The sequence below is a fragment of the Accipiter gentilis genome, chromosome 22 (assembly GCF_929443795.1).
Source record: "Accipiter gentilis chromosome 22, bAccGen1.1, whole genome shotgun sequence".
Classification (NCBI taxonomy): Eukaryota; Metazoa; Chordata; class Aves; order Accipitriformes; family Accipitridae; genus Astur; species Astur gentilis.
The window spans coordinates 10,751,503-10,774,603 of record NC_064901.1 but is presented as its reverse complement, the minus strand read 5'-3'; the positions used below and the strand labels follow the sequence as shown (position 1 = coordinate 10,774,603).

Genomic DNA, 23,101 nt, shown 5'->3' with positions numbered 1-23,101 from the left:
ACCATGGTGAAGCAGGTTGTCCCCCTGCAGCCCATGGAAGACCATGTCAGAGCAGATATCCACACTGCAGCCCTTGGAGGACTCCATGCTGGAGCAGTTGAATATCCCCTGAAGGGAGCTGTAGCCTGTGGAAAGCCCATGCTGGAGCAGGGGAGAAGTGTGAGGAGGAAGAGGTGGCAGAGATGCAGTGTTATGAACTGGAATGACAAGCCCCATTCCTCCTGCACTGCTTAGGGTGGGGAGGAGGTAGAAGAGTTGGGAATGAAGGAGTGAAATTGAACCTGGGAAGAAAGAGGGAGTGGAGAAGAAGGGTGGTTTTGTCTTTGTTTCTCACCGTTGTACTCTATTTTTAATTGGCAATAAATCAGTTTTCCCCAAGTTAAGTCTGTTTTGCCTGTGGTGGCGCTTGCTAAGTGATCTCCCTGTCTTTATCTCAACCCATAAGCTTTTCCACCTTATCTTCTCCATGTCCTGTTGAGGAGTGAGAGATGCTGGGTGGGAGTCTAGCAGCCAGCCAAGGTCAACCCACCACAGCTTCAAAAATGTCATTCTGATACAAGGTTAAATGCGAATTTAGACATAAAACTTGCTTTTGTGATAGGTGGGTTTTTTTTAATACTATGTGTGCAAGACTACACCTTGCCAATGACTTTATGATATAAAAACATGTCAGTATGACACTTGTTTGCCATAGGTAATGTCTCGTTGGGAGGAGTATATCAGTAAAGTGAAAGTTAAAGGTGGAAAAGTGCCGGATGTTACGGATGTCTCCAGTTTGTTTCCTTTTCATCAGTATTTTGCAAATGCTCCTCAACCAATTTTCAAAGGCAAATCCTATGAAGAAGATATGGAAATTGCTGAAGGGTGTTTTAGACATGTTAAGAAAATATTCACTCAGCTTGAGGTAAGACATATAACTATTAAAGGTAAGTGGATCTGGCTAATCCTATAAAAAAAACCCAAAACTTTACACAGTTCCAAAATTCTCCTTTGCCATACATCCGAAAATGAGTATATAGCTCTAGACAATTTCATTAGCTTGCAAGGATTTCAGGTGAGGATTTCCACCTTTGAGTAATATAGGCATGTTTCACAATAGGGACAAGGGTCTAATCTGTTTTGGTTTTGATCTTGGGAAGCAGCCGTTCTGCATGTTTTCTTTCACTGATGTGGTTACTAGGGTTGGTGGTCCTATCACTGCTCCTCTGATCCTCATAGGGTCTTTGTATTTACAGTGAATTGCCTTTAATCAGATAACCTAGAAGTAACTTAAACAGATTATCTTCTATATTTCCCAGAATTGCTTGAGAAGTTTTTAAAAGTTGGGGTGAAGGTGATCTGTGTATCGTTTGGTCATATTAACTGTATTGGTCTTTCTAATACTGAATTTGATGTGATGTTATGGTGCAGTAAAGTAGGAAACAAGAAGATACAGTAAATCAAAATTTTGCAGGATTCCGAGAGGGTTCCTTAGAATTAATTGAATAATTATCTGCAAATTTATATATGCATACAGGTTGCAGAACTCTTTGATGTGTTTTTAAAAGATTGGGTTTTGAAATACTGTTGTTTCCAGGTTTAGCATTAAAAAAAAATAAAAAAATTATTCAGATGGGATTGTTAACAGTAGATATCTTGATAACTATATTATATTAAGAAGGTGTCCAGATAGTTTGAGTTAATACATTTTTATAAGCAATAATTTTTTGTATCCTGACTTTCAAAGATTTTCTTTTCTCCTCCATAGGAATTCAGAGCATTTGAACTTCTCCGCAGTGGCCTGGATAGATCCAAATACCTGTTGGTGAAAGAAGCAAAAATCATTGCCATGACTTGTACTCATGCTGCTCTGAAACGACATGACCTCGTTGAATTAGGTTTCAAAGTAATGATTATACTAGTGTTACTACACTAATTGGTTTTGGGGTTTTGGTTCCCACCCCCCCCCCCCCGCCTCGTATAAACCTTTTTCTTTCCTAAATCTAGGCAGCTAGATTATTTTGAGTTGCATTTTTTTACCAGTATGTTTCAATTTGTAATTTTACTGAAGAAAAATTTAAATTCTGTAAGTAAAAGATGAGATCACTTTTAAGTTATTGTATATACAAAAATGGTTAATAGCACATGTATATAAAGAAAAAGTTAGTTTTGCCATATTAGATGATGAACTGCTGTGATACAATTGAGTAATAAAATAAAGGCAGAATTGGGAAAAAATGGCCTTTATAACTTTGTTTACATAAAAAATGAACAGTTTGGGGAAAAAGAACTATAATGCAATGCTGTTTTCACTCTGCAGTTTTAAACATAGGTATTGATTTAGTACAGACTTTTGTCTCAAAAAAGAAAACAAAAGCCCACCACCAATAATTCTTTCAGTATTATTTTTCTCCGATAACGCACTATATTGGATTGCAAAAGTGCTTCTTTTCTGCTTCAGTGCAAAGATACCAAATTGGTTTGCTCCACTGCAGAAGGCTTTTCTCTTGCAGATGGGTTATGGCACATGTGAAGCATGTCATATGGTTCAGTCATAGATTCCTTCTAGATGTAAGCCCTGATTGGTACAGATAGGTCTGCCATTGATGTAGTAGGATTTCACCTTCTGACATGGATTTTTAGTAATACTGATATTTTGCCTATAAGGTAAAATCCTGCTGTAACTGTCCTCCCCATCAAAACCCAAATGAGTAGTTGATGCTTTTTTTTTGGTAGGCTGAATAACAGCATTAATTTATATTAATTGGTTGATGGACATCTCTTTATTTTTTCATTCTCAGTATGACAACATCTTAATGGAAGAGTCTGCTCAGATTCTGGAGATAGAAACCTTTATACCTCTCCTGTTGCAGGTTAGACCTTAATCATAAAACCTATTACAAAAAATAGTAAATGAAAGTCTGTGCGCTTGAACAATATAGAATATTAAAAGAAAAATATCTTGTGCAGAAAGTAACGTAGAACTGATATTTGCCATTTGGTTGGACAGTAAGAACTTTTACATTGTTCTACATTAGTTGTTTATCCTTGTTTTTTAATATTATGGAGTAACCTAGTAGGTTCTAAATATGTTGCTTTTATTGACTAAATAGTAGGATTAGCAGGCTTTCATTTTGAAAATAAAAAAGCGAAGATATTTACGTAAACTAGGTTCTGGCTTTGTTACTTTCATTCTTTCTCATTTCATAGTGCCTACTGCTAATTTTAAATATTAAAATTATTAAGTCTTGTTAAATAACGGTTTTGCCTCCCAAGAACGTAAGGCTTACATAATTGCTCTGTGTCCTCCTGTCTGCTTGTGGTGTTTGGTCAGTTTCAGTCAAGACTAACAGAGATGGAGAGATACTAAGCACCTACAACTTTCAGGAAAACTGGAGCGAAGTAGAGAGGAGACATTCTAATTGATGTTACAACTCCACAGAAAAAAAAGAAATGGTTACTGATTCTACTTCTACTTTTGCCCAATAATTATGCACCTTTTGTCTAGCTAATTGGTAAAAGTTTAGCTTGGAATCAATTGCAGCTTGTACTGTGTTTGGCAAACCAACAATTGGTAGATAAACGAATGCAGATGTGATACATGTCAGTGGAAGTCTTGCAGCTGGAAGGGTACTGCTAATGCAGGGAAGGAAGGAAGGAAACTGATGTTAATGTGACAAAGGGGATATTATAGCACAGTTTTAGGAAGGCAGGTAGCAATAGCTCTGTAATGTAAGTGATTGTTGTAATAGAGGGCCAACACTGTTACTTTAAAGTTGAGTGTCTTTCCCTAAAAATGTTCACTCCAGTCATTCTAAACTCAATACATTCACTCAGACTGCCTTGAAGTTTTTTGTGCCTCTAGTGAAGATTATCTGTGGTTGCTTTTAGCAGCCTGAGCTTGATTGGCATCACTTTCCTCTTTTAAGAGCTAGAGGATTTCATAAGTAAGCAAAATGTGCTTCTCTCACATCTGTGGCTCTGTTATCTCTGTAATCTCAGATTATTGTGAGATAAAATTTCACCTCTGGAAGTGAAGTATGGGCTCCCTGAGGAACTTTGTGCAAACTTCTTTAGCTGCAAATCAGAAGCTGATGTGTGGGAAGTTAGTAATAACTGGAGACAGTCTGTACTGTTGATTCAATTCGTACTCTAGTGGCTTTCTGAAAAATACACAGTCTGCCTTTGCTCATATTCTAAAATTGTTTTCTTTCAGGAGTTTTGCCTGGAGCAGGTATTTTCATTGAAAAGCAATAATTTTAAGTCTTCTAGAAAACCACATCCATGCTTTTGGATTTTCATTCTAAAAGAAAATAAATCTCAATTGAAAAAGGCGTGATAGAAACTCCATGAAATATTTGATGTCTTATAATTTTTCACTTTGCTCTTTAACAATGGAGAGTAGAATACAATTGCAGGAAAGGAACTCTGTATGGGCCTAGTGCACAAAAGAATGTGCATGTCCAAGTTAACCATATTGCTATTAAAGCCCAAGGAAGTCCTGTTCTCAGTTGCTGTTTAACTCTGTAGGTTTTTAAGTTTTAGGGATATTAATGTAGTTTTTAACAATTTCTCGATGTGTTAAAGACTGCTGAGTTTTGATGATTCTGAGCAGGCAGGCAACTAATTCATCCTCTAAACCCCAAATACTGCCTAAACTCTGAACAGGAGCACATATTTCTCCATCTTATTTGGAGTGTTTGGAGAGCAAACCTCTATTGGGTGAGGCTTCTCATAAATCATAACACAACATTGTACTGCAGTGCTGTGTAATGAAGAAATCCTGTGTGGCTTTTACCATGATTTTCATTGATTATGAAATTATTATATTTAGTGAAATAAGCATCTTACAGTGTTTTTCAAATGTTTGAATGAGCATTGAATAACTAGATGCATCAGGCTAGTGAGGGGAAGTAAGTGTATATGAGCAATGCAGAAGCTGAAGAGTTTTATGTAATTAAAGCAGACCATTTCACCATAGAGCCATATTCTGTGGGGTATTCCATGACCTTATTTACAAAAGCCATCCAAATAGTCCTTGAAAATTGAGGATTTTTTTTAAACAAAACCTAAAGATCTAGGCTAACAGAGTCATAGTACTTGATTGCTTGCACTTGCAATTCAGAGTAGGATATTTTTAAAAACAGAGTTCTTTGGAGGGCTCTTTGTCCGAGATTTGAAATTGTTGATAAGAGCAGAATGATTGTATAGAACACTTGGTCTTCTCCAAAGCAGTAACCTTTTGGGAGGAAAAAAGAAAAAAAAAGAAATCTTTTTCCATGCTATTGAAAGTAATTTCCATCCTTTTACCTTCTCACTAAAGTGTCTTCAGGCTTGATGAGCTGGACAGTCCAGAGTTCAGTTTTCCTTCCTTGCTCTCTGATCAGAGAGGGCTTCAGAGATCTTCCACTTCAGGTGGCAAGAAAAGGAATTTTCGCCTCTGTCTTGAATAGTGCTCCTTGAAAGGGGAAAGGGAGATATTACAGGAGTGTGTGAAAAATGAGGGTCTGAGTTATAAAACTGGCAGGTGGAAATCTTCAGGATTCTAATTTCTGGATAATGTTACCCAGACATCTGTTCCTTTTTTGTTCCTATGTTACAATGTTCCTTCATGAGCTCTGTCAGTATGTAACATAGGTACACAAAGGATGGGGACCTGGAAAGAGATATACCAAACATACTGAAGAACATTCAGTCCAAGAGCCAGGTTGGTGATTAATTAGAGGCACATCTTGGTTGTGAAAGAGTCCATGTGGGAATTCCAGAGGTAAACAAGTGAAGCACATGAACTACAGAGACACTTGAAGGGCAGGTTCAGTTTGTGCCCCGGACATGTGAGCACTAAAATGGTTTCAGATGCTTCAGGCAGTTCATATTCACTATCTCAGAATCCAAAAATTAAAGTTTAAAGGACTGTTCTAGGGTGACACTACCATGTAGAAATCGGGTGTTTTTTACTACTGTAACTTCTCTAATTGTGGTTCTTCCTTTTGTCCTCTGATAATATGTTACTTTTGACCTTTAAAACAATGTAATATACTTATCCTGATGTTTCTCTCCTGATTCTAATAAACTTAAATTTTGCTTTATAAGAAACAAGACTTTATTTAAAATACTATTCCCTTTTTCTGGTAGTATATTGGAAAGAAGTTAATAGTCTTTAAAATGACTGCAGTTCAGTGTAGCTTAAGAACAAATGTTGAAATTTAGGGTTTAGACTAAGACAGACAATTTGACTATTCATGTGTTGTAATTGAGTGCCTCGATTGTACTGTAATAGTTATAATTGTGTAATTGTTTAATTCTAGAACCCCCAGGATGGATTCAGTCGTTTGAAGCGGTGGATTATGATTGGTGACCATCATCAGTTGCCACCAGTCATTAAGAACATGGCTTTTCAAAAATACTCCAACATGGAGCAGTCTCTTTTTACACGGTTTGTTCGTGTTGGAGTACCAACTGTTGATTTGGATGCACAAGGAAGAGCAAGAGCAAGGTGAGAAAGAAAATGGCATCTCTAGCTTGTAAGAAAATACCAGGTTAAAAACTGGAGAAGTGCGCATGTAATTTTGGAAACTGTGTTTTCATTGTTAGGACAGGAGTTTGCAAAACTAATTTAGTTGTTTTGTTCCGTGGGTTTCAGCATAGACTAGGAAGGCAGATTTTACTTTGTTGAAATACAACGAGGTTTACTTTTTTTAAAAAATATAGTAGTACTCTGCTATAATACGAGTATTTCAATTAAAATTATATTCAAAGGAATTTTAATAGTCTTAAGTGTTTGGGTTTTTATTACAGCTGAGACTTCTTTGCAGAAGCTTCCTTTTCTAAACTAATACATTTAATATATTCAAGGCTAAATAAAGATTTGATTTACTTAGTGTTGAATATATAATACTTCCCTTAAAGTCTGCAAATGGGTGGGGGTTTTGTAGTATTTCAGCAGAGCTTCAGCTTTGATTGGAGACAACCAGGTTGTCCACACAAGAGCATAAAGCCTTTTTTTATATTAAAAGAGATACTGCTTCTCTGTAGTAAGATAACTTTTCTTTTTTATCCATGTATCTGTCATTTCACTGTGATAATTTTGATGTCAAATTTATTTATTGTGTTAAGTGCATGTTTGTGGTCATATTAAGAAGGAAAAATGAAATCAAAGAAGAGAAAAATACTCCATATAAAATCTTGCTACTCTAAGGTTAGTTTTAAATACTAATTTTTTTAGGCATAGAATGGTGTGAACAATATGAAGGAGAACTTTTTGTTTTCATGTAGGAAATGTTGAGGGTGGTAGAATACTGTTTTCTAGTCATATGAACAACAGTTTCAGTATGATTTAAAAATTACAAATTATATCTGAGTATGATAAGTGAAGTTTATTTTGCCATCTACTATTTTGCAACATCTCAGCAAATTTCTTAGAGATAAGAGAGCAGAAGAATTCCTTCACTTTGCAAGCAATTTCTTGATCAAGGATTTTTGCCATACCTTGCTACGCTTTGTCTTTTCTGATCATATAACCATAGAATCATTTAGGTTGGAAAAGACCTTCAGGATCATTGAGTCCAACCATCAACCATGTCCACTAAACCATGTCCTGAAGTTACCCCGTCTACGTGCTTTTTGAATACCTCCAGGGATGGTGACTCAACCACTTCCCTGGGCAGCCTATTCCAGTGTCTGACAACCCTCTCAGTAAAAAATTTTTTCCTAATATCTAACTTAAATCTCCCTTGCCTCAACTTGAAGCCATTTCCTCTTGTTCTATCTCCAGCCACCTCACAGAAGAGACCAGCACTCGCCTCACTACAACTCCCTTTCAGACAGTGGTGGAGAGTGATAAGGTCTCCCCTCAGCCTTCTCTTCTCCAGGCTAAACAACCCCAGTTCCCTCAGCCACTCCTCATAAGACTTGTGCTCCAGGCCCCTCACCAACTTGGTTGCCCTTCTCTGGACACGCTCCAGCACCTCAGTGTCTTTCCTGTAGTGAGGGGCCCAAAACCGAACACAGGACTCGAGGTGCGGCCTCACCAGTGCCGAGTACAGGGGGACGATCACCTCCCTGCTCCTGCTGGCCACACTATTTCCGATACTGGCCAGTATGCCATTGGCCTTCTTGGCCACCTGGGCACACTGCTGGCTCATACTCAGCCAGCTGTCAACCAGCACACACAGGTCCTTTCCCACTGGGCAGCTTTCCAGCCACTCTTCCCCAAGCCTGTAGCGCTGCATGGGGTTGTTGTGACCGAAGTGCAGGACCCGGCACTTGGCCTTGTTGAACCTCATACAATTGGCCTCAGCCCATCGATCCAGCCTGTCCAGATCTCTCTGTAGGGCCTCCCTACCCTCAAGCAGATCGACCCTGCCTCCCAGCTTGGTGTCATCTGCAAACTTGCTGAGGGTGCACTCGATCCCCTCATCCAAATCCTCGATGAAGATATTAAACAGAACCGGCCCCAGCACCAAGCCCTGGGGAACACCACTTGTGACCTGCCGCCAACTGGATTTCACCCCATTCACCACAACCCTCTGGGCTCGTCCATCCGGCCAGTTTTTCACCCAGCGAAGAGTACACTTGTCCAAGCCATGAGACACCAGTTTCTCAAGGAGTATGTCATGAGAGACAGTGTCAAAGGCCTTGCTGAAGTAAAGGAAGATAACATCCACAGCCTTCTCCTCATCCACTAGGCGGGTCACCTAGTCATAGAAGGAGATCAGGTTGGTCAAGCAGGAACTGCCTTTCGTAAACCCCTGATGACTGGGCCTGATCCCCTTCTTATCCCAGACTTGCCATGTGAGTGCTCTCAAGACAAACCATTCCATAATCTTCCCGGTACTGAGGTCAGGCTGACAGGCCTGTAGTTCCCCGGATCCTCCCTCCGAGCCTTCTTGTAAATGGGAGTCACGTTGGCAAGCCTCCAGTCGTTTAGGTCCTCCCCTGTTGACCAGGATCGCTGATGGATGATGGAGAGTGACTTGGCAAGGACCTCTGCCAGTTCCCTAAGTACTCTTGGATGGATCCCATCTGGTCCCATAGATTTGTGAGTGTCCAGGTGGCGTAGTAGGTCACTAACTATTTCCTCCTGGATTAAGGGGGGTATGTTCTGCTCTTCATCCTCACCTTCCAGCTCAAGGGGTGGAGTACCCTGGGGATAACTGGACTCACTATTAAAAGACTGAGGCAAAGAAGACATTAGGTACCTCAGCCTTTTCCTCATCTCTGGTGGCTATGTTCCCTTCTGTATCCATTAAAGGATAGATATTCTCCTTGGGATTCTTTTTACTGTTAACATATTTGTAAAAACATTTTTTGCTATCCCTTACAATAGTGGCCAGATTTAGTTCTAGCTGAGCTTTTGCCTTTCTAATTTTCTCTCTGTATGATCTAACAAGATCCCTGTACTCCCCCCAAGTTGCCCGCCCTTTTCTCCAGAGATGATAAACTCTCCTTTTTTTTCTTGACTCCTGCTCCCCGTTCAGCCAGGCCGGTAATTTTCATCGGCAGTTTGACTTGCGGCACATGGGAATAGCCTGGTCCTGAGCCATTAAGATTTTCTTCTTAAAGAATATTCATCCCTCCTGGACCCCTTTGCCCTTCAGGACCGTCTCCCAAGGGACTCTCTCAACCAGTGCCTCGAAGAGGCCAAAGTTTGCTCTCCGGAAGTCCATAGTGGTGGTTTTGCTGACCACCTTCCCTGCCTTACCAAGAATTGAAAATTCTGTCATTTCATGGTCACTAAGCCCAAGATGGCCTGCGACCATCACACCTCCCACCAGTCCTTCCCTGTTTGTAAACAACAGATCTATCAAGGCTCCTTCCCTGGTTGGCTCACCCACCAGCTGTGTCAGGAAGTTATCTTCCACACGCTCCAGGAACCTCCTAGATTGTTGACTCCCTGCTGTGTGGTATTTCCAGCAGATGTCTGGAAAGTTAAAGTCCCCCACCAGAACAAGGGCACACAATTCTGAGACTACTGCCAGCTGCTTGTAGAATGGTTCATCCATCTCTTCAACCTGGTCGGGTGGTCTATAACAGACTCCCAGCCCAATATCTGTCTCATTGGCTTTCCCTCTCATCCTCACCCATAAGCACTCCACCTTGTCATCAGAATCATGTAGCTCTGTACAGTCAAAACATTCCCTAACAGAGAGAGCCACCCCACCACCTCTTCTACCTTGCCTATCCCTTCTGAAGAGCTTGTAGCCTTCCACTGCAGCACTCCAGTCATAGGTAGCTTGCCCATGAACTATCTGCTACTTTATTTGGTCTGGATATTGTGCATTTGTGAATGAGGCATTTTGGTTATATTACTGTCCCTATAAATACCAGAGATGATTCAGAATTGGGTAGATTTTGGTTGCTTCCCTTAATGTCTGATGTTAATACAAGGCAATGCACAAAATAAGAAATTTCTTTTTGCAGTAAGAAGTTTTACAACAGATAATGCAGAAGATCCTTTTTCCCTTATTCCTGCCTTTTTGTAAAGAAGCATTAATATTCCTTAAATTTTGTTACCCATGAAAATTCCTACTAGATTTCTTTGCAAAAATTGTACTCTTCAATGTAAAGCTGATCAAGTGGAACAGGCTTAAGGCTGAGTGTGCTGCACTGAAGTAAAATCTGAAGTTTTCTTTGAGAGAGAACCAAACAGAATCAAAACTGAAAGATAATATTGCTGGATAGCTGGTACAAGTATGTTCATTTACATATGTACAGGTTATCCAGCAAAATTACTTTTTTCATTGAAAACCTACAGAAGCTTTAATCTTGAAAGCAAGGGGTTGTATGTGTCTGAACTATTTTGAATAAATTCAAGAACTGGCTTTAACCATTTGGGGTTTGCCTCTGTGTGTTTTTGAACAGTTTATGTAACCTGTACAACTGGCGTTACAAGAATCTGGGTAACCTGCCTCACGTGCAGCTTCTGCCAGAATTCAGAACAGCCAATGCTGGGTTTTTGTATGACTTCCAGCTTATAAATGTAGAAGACTTCAATGGTGTGGGAGAGTCTGAACCCAATCCTTATTTCTATCAGGTGAGAGAAATATTACACGTATACTTTATTTCATCTAGATATGGCTTAGTAAATCTGCAATGAAGACAGACTATCAGAGTACAGTAAACTGATTAATTCATGTTCTCGGTTGAGTCATGCATATGCATGATTTTTTTCTCCTTTTAATGAGTTTTGTATGTTGAAAATGATAATGTATTATGTTGTGCTTCTTACTCAAAGTGACTGACTTTGCTTGATGTCTGTTTTCTCAATGTGATGGGAGGGGTGAGATCTGGTGTATAATTCATCATGAAATGTTGTTTTGGCTTATGGCACACTGAAGTCTATTGTAATTTGGCTGTACTGCCATGATAGTGAAGTAGACAGTAGCATTTCTCTTGTACATGAAGGAACAAAGTTTGCTCTGTGGCACATATTTGAGTTTGAAGAGTAATATTCATTTGATCTATATGTAAGAATGCTAAAAAGCCCATTCATAAAAGAATGAAAAGGTACTGCAAGAAATATACATGAGGCAGAGAGACATTGAGGCTGAAGTAACGTGCCAAAAAAACCTTAGCCTTGGAATTTCTCAAATAAATTTTCAAATTAAGCTATCAATAACAGTCTCTATTTCCTTTAAATATAGGAAAACCTTTTATGCTTGTAATGAGATGCTTGTGTTTTCAGTCCTTTTATTATTTTTTTTTTGTTTTAAAAACAGTGATGAAACAAAGTCTGGTGCCTAAATCACCAGTTTGAGTTTTGAAAAAGTTAGAAGCTGGAGCTGTGTGCAAGTTAATAAGTTTAATTCAAATATGGAATGAATACCTCCTATTTTGCTAGTATTATGGAAAGCAAACAATATACTTTAAGGTGATCATATTCATGGTCATTTTTTCCCTGTGAAGATCACTGAGAGTTATGTTAATCTATTTTTTTTAAAAGGTATGAAAGATATTCATAGGTTTTGCTTGGGGTCCTCTCACTTTCTTTTTTTTTAAATACAAACTAGTGTGCTGTTAGTGGAGAAAGCAATGGTGAGCCATAATCCACTTTATCTCACTTCTAGATTGAGGACAGAGTCATTTGGAGGGGAGAGTTTCTTTTGATTTTGTTTTTTAAGCTGTAACACTGTAACATAATTGTCCTGTGGAACAGGAACAGCTGAAATCAGTGCCTTAAAAATGGGATTCTGATAATTGAGAATATGACCACTGCTTTAGAATGTTCCTGTTCCTGGGCAAGAAGACTGAGAACACTCATGCAAGGACAAAGAACACCTTTTTCATTACAACAGTGCTTTCATGAGCAAACTCTTCTAATACTTCCTACAGTTGGGGGGGGGTGATCTTGAGGATTGAGAGATAGTAGCAGAGTATGTTGGTGGCATTGCATGGTTTTCCATGAGATAACAGATTGCCACTACAAATTATTTCTCTTTGTGAATTTGGGCATTTCTTTCCAGACTTAAGGGGGGGGTAAAATTTGTAGAATAGCTTTACACCCACAGGTGTTTGATATGCTTGGCAACTGCATTTTCCAAGTAATGCAGAGCCCACTTAATTAATAAGAAAAAATAAATGAGGTTGGTGTGTCGAGCCTAGTCAAACATATGCCAAGTGGGGATAAGATTCCCAGTATAAATAGAGCAGGAATAAATGTCAGCCATTGAGAACATTTTTTTTAACCTGAAAGATAGTTTTTCTTGACAGAAAATGGATTTAAACAGGCTCTGAATAACTTCCATCTGGAAATGGGACAGAACTTCCTATAGCCAGAAGAGTGGTGCTTTGGAACAGACATTACTTATAATAAGTAATGAAATATTTGTAAGTTATGAAATACAAAGTAACAGCTGGTCATTTGAAATTGAATAGGTAAAGCCTGCAGTAGAAATAACTGGATTTGATAATCCAGATGTCTGTCTCCTAATTAATAGTTGAAAGGAGTTTAGTTATTCTGGTTCAGCTAGTTCTTACTTTCAGCTTACTGGAGAGTGACTCATTGCAACTTTTTTGCATGCTTTTTTGGAACCATGTTATGTTGGCACTAAGTGGTGTTTTTTTTAAAGCCTTGTATTTAAATACAGGTATCTGTAGATTATCAGCTTCTAATACTTTTTAACAAATAATAATTCCACAGTTTTACATAGTAGGTGTTTTTTGACATGTGACCTTTAAAGAAGGAGAAAATGAAATACTGTATCAGTTGAGTTCTTTAATAATATAGTTAAGGTGGCAGTTCATTTGGGCAGACAGCTATAAGCATATAAATGCATTTAGATACAAATATATAAATATTTAATAGTCCATAAATATAATCTAAATGTTTTAATGTTTAATTATTATTATATTTAAGAACTATTAAATATTTAGAATTTAATCTTGTTGAAATAAAACTGGGAGCTTCTGAGTAAATATTGGAAAGTGTCAATCCATGTCTAACAGTAATATTGATGTAGATATTTTCCGCAGTTCTCTGGAGTCAGAATGAAGTTATTAAACCTACTTGTGCTTCTTTTATTCCTTCAAAATGGCTTTTATTAAGTGAACAAAGAAACATCAGGTCTAGAGACGTTTCTCTCAGCACTGAGTTTTTTGTCTGAATACACAATAATGACACAGGTGTTATTCTTTCCAACCTTACAGGTTGAGTAACCCTTTTTTTCTTGTCTTTTTTTCCTCCTCTTTTAAACTTAAGAATCTTGGTGAAGCAGAGTATGTTGTGGCACTCTTCATGTATATGTGCCTGCTTGGTTATCCTGCGGACAAGATAAGTATCCTGACAACATACAATGGCCAGAAACACCTGATCCGTGATGTCATTAATCAGCGGTGTGGAAATAATCCACTGATTGGACGGCCAAACAAGGTGACTTTGAAAATATTTCAGTCATTGGAATGGTTCTGGCTTGTTTGGTTTTAAATTGTCATATTATAGAATAGACTAATTTAATAGATTCACAGCTTTCTGTGTAAGTATTCCCTGGTTAACCACACATTTACTAACCTATATTCTATGGAATTTCATAGGGTACTGCCCTTATTTCTGCCTGTTTGTAATTTGACATACAAAGTGAAGTCGGTGATGTTGGAAAGGCTACAGACTACATGGGACAGAGTAACTCTTTATTTTGTCATTTATTTTGTCCTCAAACCCACCCTAAAGCCCACACCTTTAGGAAGGTCCACCGAGAGTGGAAATGATTTGATAAAACATATGATGACGAATCTGATGAAACAAATAAAAAGCATAGTTCATAAAGGTCTGGTCCTAATTCTGCAGGTTAAAACTCTGTATTATAAAACTGGTGCCTTTCCACAATCATTTGGAATTAGCACCCCACTGTTAGCTGTTGGAACTGAATAAAAATGTAAAAGAAATGGTATACAGTCAGACAAAAGCTCCTCCCAACATCTCCCCAAAGAACAGGCTGATGATTTTTGGTTAGAGGCCAACTAAGACAGAGTTAAGGCATTTTCTTTTCTCTTGCTATATACTGCAATCTCAGTCTGAAGTTGATGTTAAAATTTTGGTGTCCCATTTTAGTTGAAATGGCAAAGACTAACCTATGGAGGCTTTTTCTTGGTTTTTGATTCTCTAGGTAACAACTGTGGACAGATTTCAAGGTCAACAAAATGATTATATTCTCCTTTCACTAGTGCGTACCAAAGCTGTAGGTCACCTTAGGTACGTAAGATGATACTCTTGTAGTGTCGTTAAACTACATGTTTTCCATCAGAAAGATGTTTATAGTACATTATACAAAAGTGTTCAATTATTTGAGTATGTAGTAGAAATTAAGTTTAATGCTATGTATTGAATGAAGTTCAGACATACTTCCTTTTATAACTGTCTGGTATGCTCTTCACAACCACTTTATCCTTTAGTAATGGCTCTTACACTATAATTAGTTTATATTACTGCAGATAGGCTGAACATGGTTTCACCCTAGTAGAATGATAGGAATGTAATGCTTGTTGAACAAATGCAGTCTTAAATTTTGTCATAGATTCTTTCCTGTAAGTGAGCTTTTTATTTGTGTTCTATTGGAAGTGTTTGATCACTGCATAAGTTGCATTATGATGTGTGGTTTAAAATGTTTGCACTTCAGTTTTGGGATGGAGTGAAAGGAAGACTTGTCTCATCAGCAGTAGTTAGATGAGTTACCAACTCATGTTTACTCATTCAGGATACAGAAATGCTATTGTGATTTGTTGTCAGTGTAAATCTTTACCTGTGAAGACTAGGAAAATAGTAAAGGGTGATTTTTTTTTATATCATTATTGGTACAGTGACACCTCTTTTATATAATGGTTCTAGTATTTGGTAGTTATTGAAACAGTATGTAGCGGAAAAAAACTAAAGACAAAATAGTATTTTAGCAGATGATTTTGTATTTCCTTTAATTAAGAATTCTGTATACATCTAGTTATTTTTATTGCAACTATGTCATCAGTTAAAAAGAACATGATTGATTTTGTTTGTTTTCTGAAGGGATGTCCGACGATTAGTCGTTGCCATGTCAAGAGCCAGGCTCGGGCTTTATATCTTTGCAAGGGTATCGCTGTTTCAGAACTGTTTTGAGCTAACTCCAGCTTTCAGCCAACTCACAGCTCGACCACTTCACCTCCATATCATTCCCACAGAATGTTTTCCAACAGCAAGACAGGTAGGAACAGCTGCTCTGAACTTTGCTACCTGTAATGGCTCTGTATGCCCACTTTTTTTGAGTAGGCTATAAGTAATGGGACTGTCTTCTCTGCTAAAACAGTGCCTCTTGGATAATTATGTCCCTAGAGTTAACTTTTGTCATGATACACACTAGCTGTTTTTAATTGATTTTTTCCACAAAACTTAGTTACCAAGAGAACTCTGTTGTGCCTGCTTTTTTTCCTGCCTGTGTAAGTGATTAAATATTTTTCTTTTGTGTTAAATAGGTGAGTTTTTATTGTGTTACATATTCTTGGTCTTGTTATGAAACAAAATAATGTTATTTCTCAAAAAAAAAAAAAGGCACACAAAGCTAATAGTTTCTTTTAAAAATGGGTCTAGAATCGCAAAATAGTTTTGTTGCTGAGCTAGGTTCATAAGTACTAAAACATAATTTGTAATACTGCCTTGGATCTTTAGGGAAAGGTTTGTATTAAGCATCTAAGCACAGGACGCACAGAGTGGGATGCTAAATGAAGAAATGGAGGAGCGTATCTGCTTTGCTTCCTGGAACTTTGAGAAGTGCCTACATGAACCCACAATTCTTTACCTTGTCTTAAGTGTTGTTGACAAGTTCGGGAGGGAGCCTTTCAGTTGAAACTTTCATGTCCACTGTGCAACAAAGAATGCAGTATGCATGGTCAGCAAGTGTGAGCAAGAAGGAGTTGGACTGTGATGGACAAGTAGGCTAAGTCCTAATCTGATGGTAAACTATTTGTGCCTTTAATATGTTAAATGACTCAAGTCCAAAATGTACTTTATGGAGTAAGCATCAGAACGCAGCCTTTCCTTTTGAAATTTCTTCATTGGGCTGCAGTATCATGATTGATCCGGTTCCCCAGTGTAGGACCTACACTTCCTGTCTTTCCAGAGAATTGAGCTATTTTGTTCTTTTAAAAGCATTATTTATTTTCTTTGGGTTCATGTTTTCTAATATAGTTAAACAACCTTTGAAAAATGCTTTGCTTGCTGAATGTCTACTTTTTTCCCCTTCTTTAGAATGGAGAAAGACCATCTCACCAAATACATGTTATTAAGAACATGCCTCAAATGGCTAACTTTGTGTACAATATGTATATGCACATGATACAGAGTACACGCCACTACCAACAGGTAAGGTCCTTCTACCTTTTGGAAAGTGTGTATTTAAAAAAAAAATTGGTTTTTAGTAAGTGACATGAGATGTTGTTGAGGTTTGAGACTGTTCCTGTTATGTTTAAAACTCAAGGTTTTATGGTTGGGAGTGAGAATATTGAGGTCTTTAAAATATTGCAGTAGCAAGAGCTGTATCTTTTAGTAATTTCAGCCCCAATTTAAGGCCCAAAAACCAGCAGTAATTGATGCCGAGTGTTAGACATGGCTCTGTCTGGGCCCAAAAATTCCTCAGTAATACTAAAGAATTAGTGTGCCCAGTATTTACTTGAAGTAAACTTGTGTGTTATGTTTCAGGTAAGTCCAGCTAGTGGTGTTAGAGCATCACTGCATGGTGCAATAATGTTTTGTAATACAGGTTTTCGTGACAAGCCTGCAGTGTATAGAAAGACCAGATCATGTTTTGGAACCATTTTAACCATGTTAGCTCACCGCATTATCCGGGCTGGTTAGCAGCTGTAGCGTTTTTATTCTGGAGCAATTTTTTTTTCAGCAGTAGTTCAGCACCAAGCAAAATAGCAGGGGGTTGGAAGCAGTTGTAGATGCTGTCTCACTTCTATACCTAATTTTGTCAGTGTTTAATCCCTGAAGCAGAATTCAGAACCCAACAGAAACACCTTGTTGTCTTACCTATGTGAGCAGGGTTTTAAGGCAGTTTAGATAGTATACTGAGCAGAAAGCTGCCTTTACTTAGCATACTTGCATGTCTAGATGCCTAGAAGTAGTTGATAGTAAACAGAAAGGGAGAGGTCTTAAATGCTACCCCTCAACTGTATCAGTTTTCACTTAATGTCTGGCGTGTATCATGATTTTATAACCTATAATTCATTCTTTCATGGTACTCTGAAGTTCCCTTGTTAGTTTTTGCTCTTCTGAAGGATTTCCAAAAGTGGAAAAAAATTATGTAAAAGGACACCACTCACTCTGGATTAGCTGGCTGTGAGAAGAGAGTGTGAGCATGGCTCTGTATCCTTGAACAGATTAGTCCAAGGTACTTGTCTGTGAGATCTAGGTTCTGTGCTTTACTGCAAGGATGTTTCTCTATCACCACCTCCTCCTTCCTTCTTCCACTGACTTCTTGATGTAATATGGAACAGCGTAATCAGTAGAGATCAGAACCCAAAATGTCTCCTTTAACTGAATGTCAGACTTTCAGACAGAAAATTTCTTTTTCTCTGTAGTTCTTAGCCAGTGAATTTGGATTTATGGTTTTGGGTGGGTTTTTTTCCTTCTGGGAGGCATAGCTTCAGCCAAATTTGAAGCATTTTGCTACCCAGAAAAAGCCTTTGCCAGGTGGACAGGATGCTTTCTCACTGTTTTGGGGAAGTGGTCTAATTATCTTGTCTGCTGTAAAGAAAATGGGATAGAGAAAGAGTGACACTACTGAAATCTCTTCTTCTAACTGTATTCTTCTTAAAGTAGCAAAAGCTCACACTTTTATTAGGAAACCCGGTCCTATAAGCACATGATGAGACTTGTTTTGGAGCCAGTTTGTCTAATATAGTTGGAGATCTCTCAACTGTGCAGATTGTATGTGATGAAGACTCCGTGGACTCTGTAGTTGGTCACAGTCAGATGCAAATTAATTGCCCTGTCAAAACTGAGAAGCGTATACATGTCCTGAAAAGCAGACGGTAGTATCTAAATTATACCAAAAGATGGGTTTGCTGGACACCTTAATCAAATATAGACCCAGTTCTTCTGCTAATACCAGTTACCCTTTTTAGCATCCTAATCTAATCCATTGCTAGCTAAAATTAGTTACAAAACTGCTGTTTTCCTACTGTGGCAATGGATCACATTCTCCTTGCAGGGGAAGCCAAAAAGTGAACTACAAAAAAAAAATAAAATGCAGGCATTAAATTACTTTTACCCTATTTAATACAACATTATATTTTTCCGTTTCTTTTACACTAATGTTAACAGCAGTAGTCATGAAACACAACATGCATCTAAGTAAGTCACAGAAGTACTCTGAGTTTGTCTCATGCATCAAGAGTATATTTTGTAATTAAAGGATCTCTGGTTTTGAAATAAACTTCTTCCATGAACAGATGGATTATAGAAACCAGCACGATTGCTTCATAGATTTGCCTATGCTTGTCAGAAATTTGTAATATTAGTGTCATCTAATTGAATATAAGACTTCACTGTAATTAAACACTTAATTTGTCATGTGAAGCTAAGCTGCCTTTAAGCAAAACAAAACTAAACAATTGTCCATGGGAGGTTTATCAAGCTTTCATTTCATTAAAATGCTTCACAATATTCCAAGGAAACATCCATCGTGTGGTTAGATATTGTCAGGCTGCAAGAAGTATGAGTGTTTCTGGACAGCCTGGAGTTGTATAACATTCATCCATACTCTTCAGCTCACTGTATTCTTGGTATTATTTTTTTTTCTGAAGTTTGTAATATGGCTACCACTGCTGCTTATAATGTTTTGCAAAATACTTCTTTGGTTGTGAGCAAAACACTTATTTTCCAGAAGTATTATGTGAAAGATATCTAAGCATTGCTTTAACTGTTACTGGAACTTGTGTTGTTCTACATTTACAGCTGTGGTTGAAATGTGTGTAAGTACAGATAACATTCACATAGCATTTTATAAGATGTTTCAAGGGGAAATTACTGGAATGAGTTGTTAAAGACAGGCCTGTTAAAGGCCTCAAAAAGCAAGTTAAACATATCTAGGAGATTGAAATGGTAATAGATGAGATTATGGTAGGAATGTGCTTGTTGCTCCAAGTAGGGATTTACCATAACCCTATTACTTGTCTGGCTGTTTGGGATAATGAAATGTGTTTGATATCCTTGAATTGGAAGTACTGACTTTTTAACACCCTCTTTTCAGGCAAAATAATGTGTCTAATAAGACCATTGTGTGAGCCAAGATTATTCTTTTTTTTTTTAAATATAGGAGTTAAATACTTACAAATTATTAGAGCTTCTAAATTTTAAGTCTTTGTTGTTAACTTATCTAATGCAAAATCCTAAATATAAGGTGAACAGGTCAAGCTAAAATAGGAATAGATGCCCAAATAGATGTATTTGTTGTAATAACTGAAAATCATTTCTTTTTTAATGATCTAGCGTTTATTGCCCCCACCTGCCATGATTGAAGAACCAGAAACTACTCAAACTCAAGAGACTGAAGTAGAAGGTGAGGGGCAAAGCATGCAGGAAGATGCTGAAGGAGAAGAAAGTAAGGCAGAGGAAGAAATGATAAAGGAAGGAGAATTGAAAGTGGCCGAAGTGGATGAACATCGAACAATGCCAGAACACCCTGGAAGAGACAGTGATAGTGGAGACAGTGAACCTGAGACTGAGACTGAAAAGTGATCCACGGGATGTTTGTCCTCACATGTTTTGGAAAACAGATGGGGAAAAAAGCAGTTAGAAATATAATTGCTATTTTTACAATGACTTTTTTTAAATGGTTGCTTGTGTAATGTGACCTGTTGGGTATATTTTTCATGGAATACTCTGTGGACAAGCAAAATGTTTGGCAAACATTTTGCTGAGTTCTTGTCAGTATCAGTAATGTAATTTGTTTCATGGCCTCAAATAATACACAATTTCCTTTTCATAAGTTGTTCAGTAAAGATGCTTTTTATACCACTTTTGAATATTTGACCGTCAATTCAGTCACTGAGTTACCCATTAAACCTCACCGATTAAGTACATTCAATATCGGTCAGACACTCTTCATAGTTTATTTCATATTTCGCAGTGGAGAATTCCTTATGCAGAGCTGTGCTTATATACACTGAGATGGTATTTTAGGCATAGGCTCGAGGTCAGTAAGATATTTAATTGTATATCTGAGAAATGTGAATTACTATGGGACTTGAAATGTTTAAAAGCTTTATTGAATTGGGACCTTAGTAGGTTCTTGGAATTTCATAAGACCCAGGTACTTGTAGAAATTTCTCATTGTTGACTTCTGATGATGTTTCTAATTGATCCTTATTTACAGAAGAAATAAGGATGCAGCTTTTCAACGGCACTTTTTTTTAAATTAGTGTTATGAAATAAATTTCTTTTGCTTTAAGAGGGCACAATAATTGCTGAGGATAAAGTCATGTGAGGAGGAAAAATGAAAGTAGTTCCCTGAACGCAGGATTTGCAAAACATACAATATTGAGATTAATGACATAATGATTGAGTGGTTTTTCTAGGGTAACTTCCAAGTCTACATCTTTCATAAAGTGATCACAGAAAGGTTTCTCCCTGTTTCATTAAGAATACCTGCCAACTTGGCAAATTATTCAATGGTTCAATGAGACTTACAAATTTCCAAGTGGATTATCAAACAAAGCAATAGCCATAGGAACACCTTTTTTGCTGGCGAAGGGAAATGTTTGGTTTTCAAGGGTTGCAGTTGTGGAGCCACCAGAAGGACTTCCTCACTTAAACTGACTAGAGAATAATTAACTTAAAAGCTTTTATTAATAGCATTGAAGTTCTTTATTTTTGTTAATATTTTTGTAGTATAATAAGGAAAAAAAAAATAGGATAAAATTAAATGTAAGCCAAGCTCCATGAAACACATCTGTTGCATACTTGCGTGTGCATGCTGAGATCTCATCTGCTCCCCCCCCTGAAATCATTCACCCCCCATCAGTTAAGAGGGGAGCTCAGGAGTAACAAATTCTAATGCTTGCTGTTGGTACACAGTGTTCTCTTACGTTTTTCATTCACTGAAATGGAAGTTTTCTCAAACAAGAAAACTAATCGTTTGAGCAGAATGTGTGTTCTTTCATTGCTTCTTTTGATTGGAAGGAAACCTACTGTTTATTACCAAATTGTCTTCCTTGGAAGAACATATATTACAGTGTTGAACATTTGGGTGTTAAGTTTCATGCAGTAACGTTCATATGTTCATGCAGGGTCAAGTAATAGAGGGCCTTCAGACCACAAGCGACTAGCTCACCTGAGGGTTGTCATCTTTGTTTTCCAGCCTATTTTCTGTAAATGTTTGTCAATCATTTATTGTGTTTTAGCATTTTAGGAATTGAAAAAGGATTCTGGAGGTTTTTTCTAAAATGAATAATTTAACTGACAGAGATTCTATCAATATTTAGGACAGAATGGCTATTAGCAAGCACCCAAAGCTGAAAGGAGCTGCAAAGACCTTTTTGAGTCGTGCACAGTTTGCAGTGAACTGTGACCACACCTGCCTGTGTGATGCTGTTGTTCTGTGTGCAGGCCCCAGGTATACGGGATCGCTTCTGGCTGTCTTTGTAGAACAATGGCCAAGTATAGAGTTGTCCTAGACGTCAGTGTTGCCCTAAAATGGTGAGTGGAGTTGTAATGAAGGTTGTTCCTGGAGGCATTCATAAAGCACGTAGACGGGGTACTCCATAACATGGTTTGGTGGGCGTGGATGATGGTTGGACTCGATGATGTTGAAGGTCTTTTCCAACCTAAATGATTCTGTGATTCTAAGGTGCAGGAAGAGGCAATTGGACTGCAAGCAATTGCAAAAGCTTGAACAGCCTTAACATGCAGTTTTCTGAGGGACCAAGCACCACCTATAAAAGAGGTGGAAGCTTTTGTTGAGGTAACTTGAGCTGAGCAAGTGGTTCATTATCCTTGCTGCCGTCTTCCATATGTTGAACTTTACTTTTTTTCAGGGACATGATAGCATTCGGAGAATGCATTTTCAGAAGTCTGGGAAATCATGATTTTCTTCTAGCAGTGGTTGGAAAGTTCTTGAAGCTTTGATTTACAGTGTGAGGTTAGGGGTTTGGGGCTCTTTTTTTTTTTTTTTTTTTTTTTTCCCCAAAAAAACTTTTCAGTTCTGTTTTTCATTTTTGGTAAAGGATGAACTTTGTCTTTTCTCCCAAAGTAGTTTTAATGTTCTGTTTTCTTATACAAAAGACTAGGTGGGAAAAGTGAAGCAGTCTAAAACTGTAATTTTGATCTACGTGGTTTCTTTTCCAGTGGCAATATTTACTTGGGATTTAGCATTCCCTTCTGATGTCCCTATCTTTATTCTAGTGATCAACAAGATCCAGTTGTTAAACTAAATGTATTGAAATTAAAAACCCCACAAATTTAGTCATTTTTAGAAGACAGAATCTGTGAGTGAACAAAATCAATGTTAAAATAGCTTTTAAAAAATTCTCTTCAAGCATTATTGCAAAGAATTATTACAGCACTGCATGAAAACCTACTGAACAAAATCTTTGTGAAGACAAGATCCTTTAAGGGTATAAACTGGAGGAAAAACTATAAAATTACTTTCTTCTA

General features: G+C 37.7%; 1 protein-coding gene across 1 annotated transcript in view; it reads left to right on the top strand.

Annotated features, from left to right (window-relative positions):
* Nucleotides 1–20,534, top strand: part of AQR (aquarius intron-binding spliceosomal factor) — a 62,298-nt gene extending 41,764 nt beyond the window's left edge. Inside the window, exons 26-35 of the mRNA XM_049825124.1 lie at nucleotides 695–904; nucleotides 1,748–1,885; nucleotides 2,781–2,852; nucleotides 6,288–6,475; nucleotides 10,843–11,014; nucleotides 13,679–13,849; nucleotides 14,583–14,668; nucleotides 15,476–15,650; nucleotides 16,691–16,804; nucleotides 19,937–20,534. Coding sequence (XP_049681081.1) covers nucleotides 695–904; nucleotides 1,748–1,885; nucleotides 2,781–2,852; nucleotides 6,288–6,475; nucleotides 10,843–11,014; nucleotides 13,679–13,849; nucleotides 14,583–14,668; nucleotides 15,476–15,650; nucleotides 16,691–16,804; nucleotides 19,937–20,185 — 1,575 coding nt within the window. The 3' untranslated portion in view covers nucleotides 20,186–20,534. The remainder of the gene's footprint in view (nucleotides 1–694; nucleotides 905–1,747; nucleotides 1,886–2,780; nucleotides 2,853–6,287; nucleotides 6,476–10,842; nucleotides 11,015–13,678; nucleotides 13,850–14,582; nucleotides 14,669–15,475; nucleotides 15,651–16,690; nucleotides 16,805–19,936) is intronic.
* Nucleotides 20,535–23,101: the final 2,567 nt, after the last annotated feature.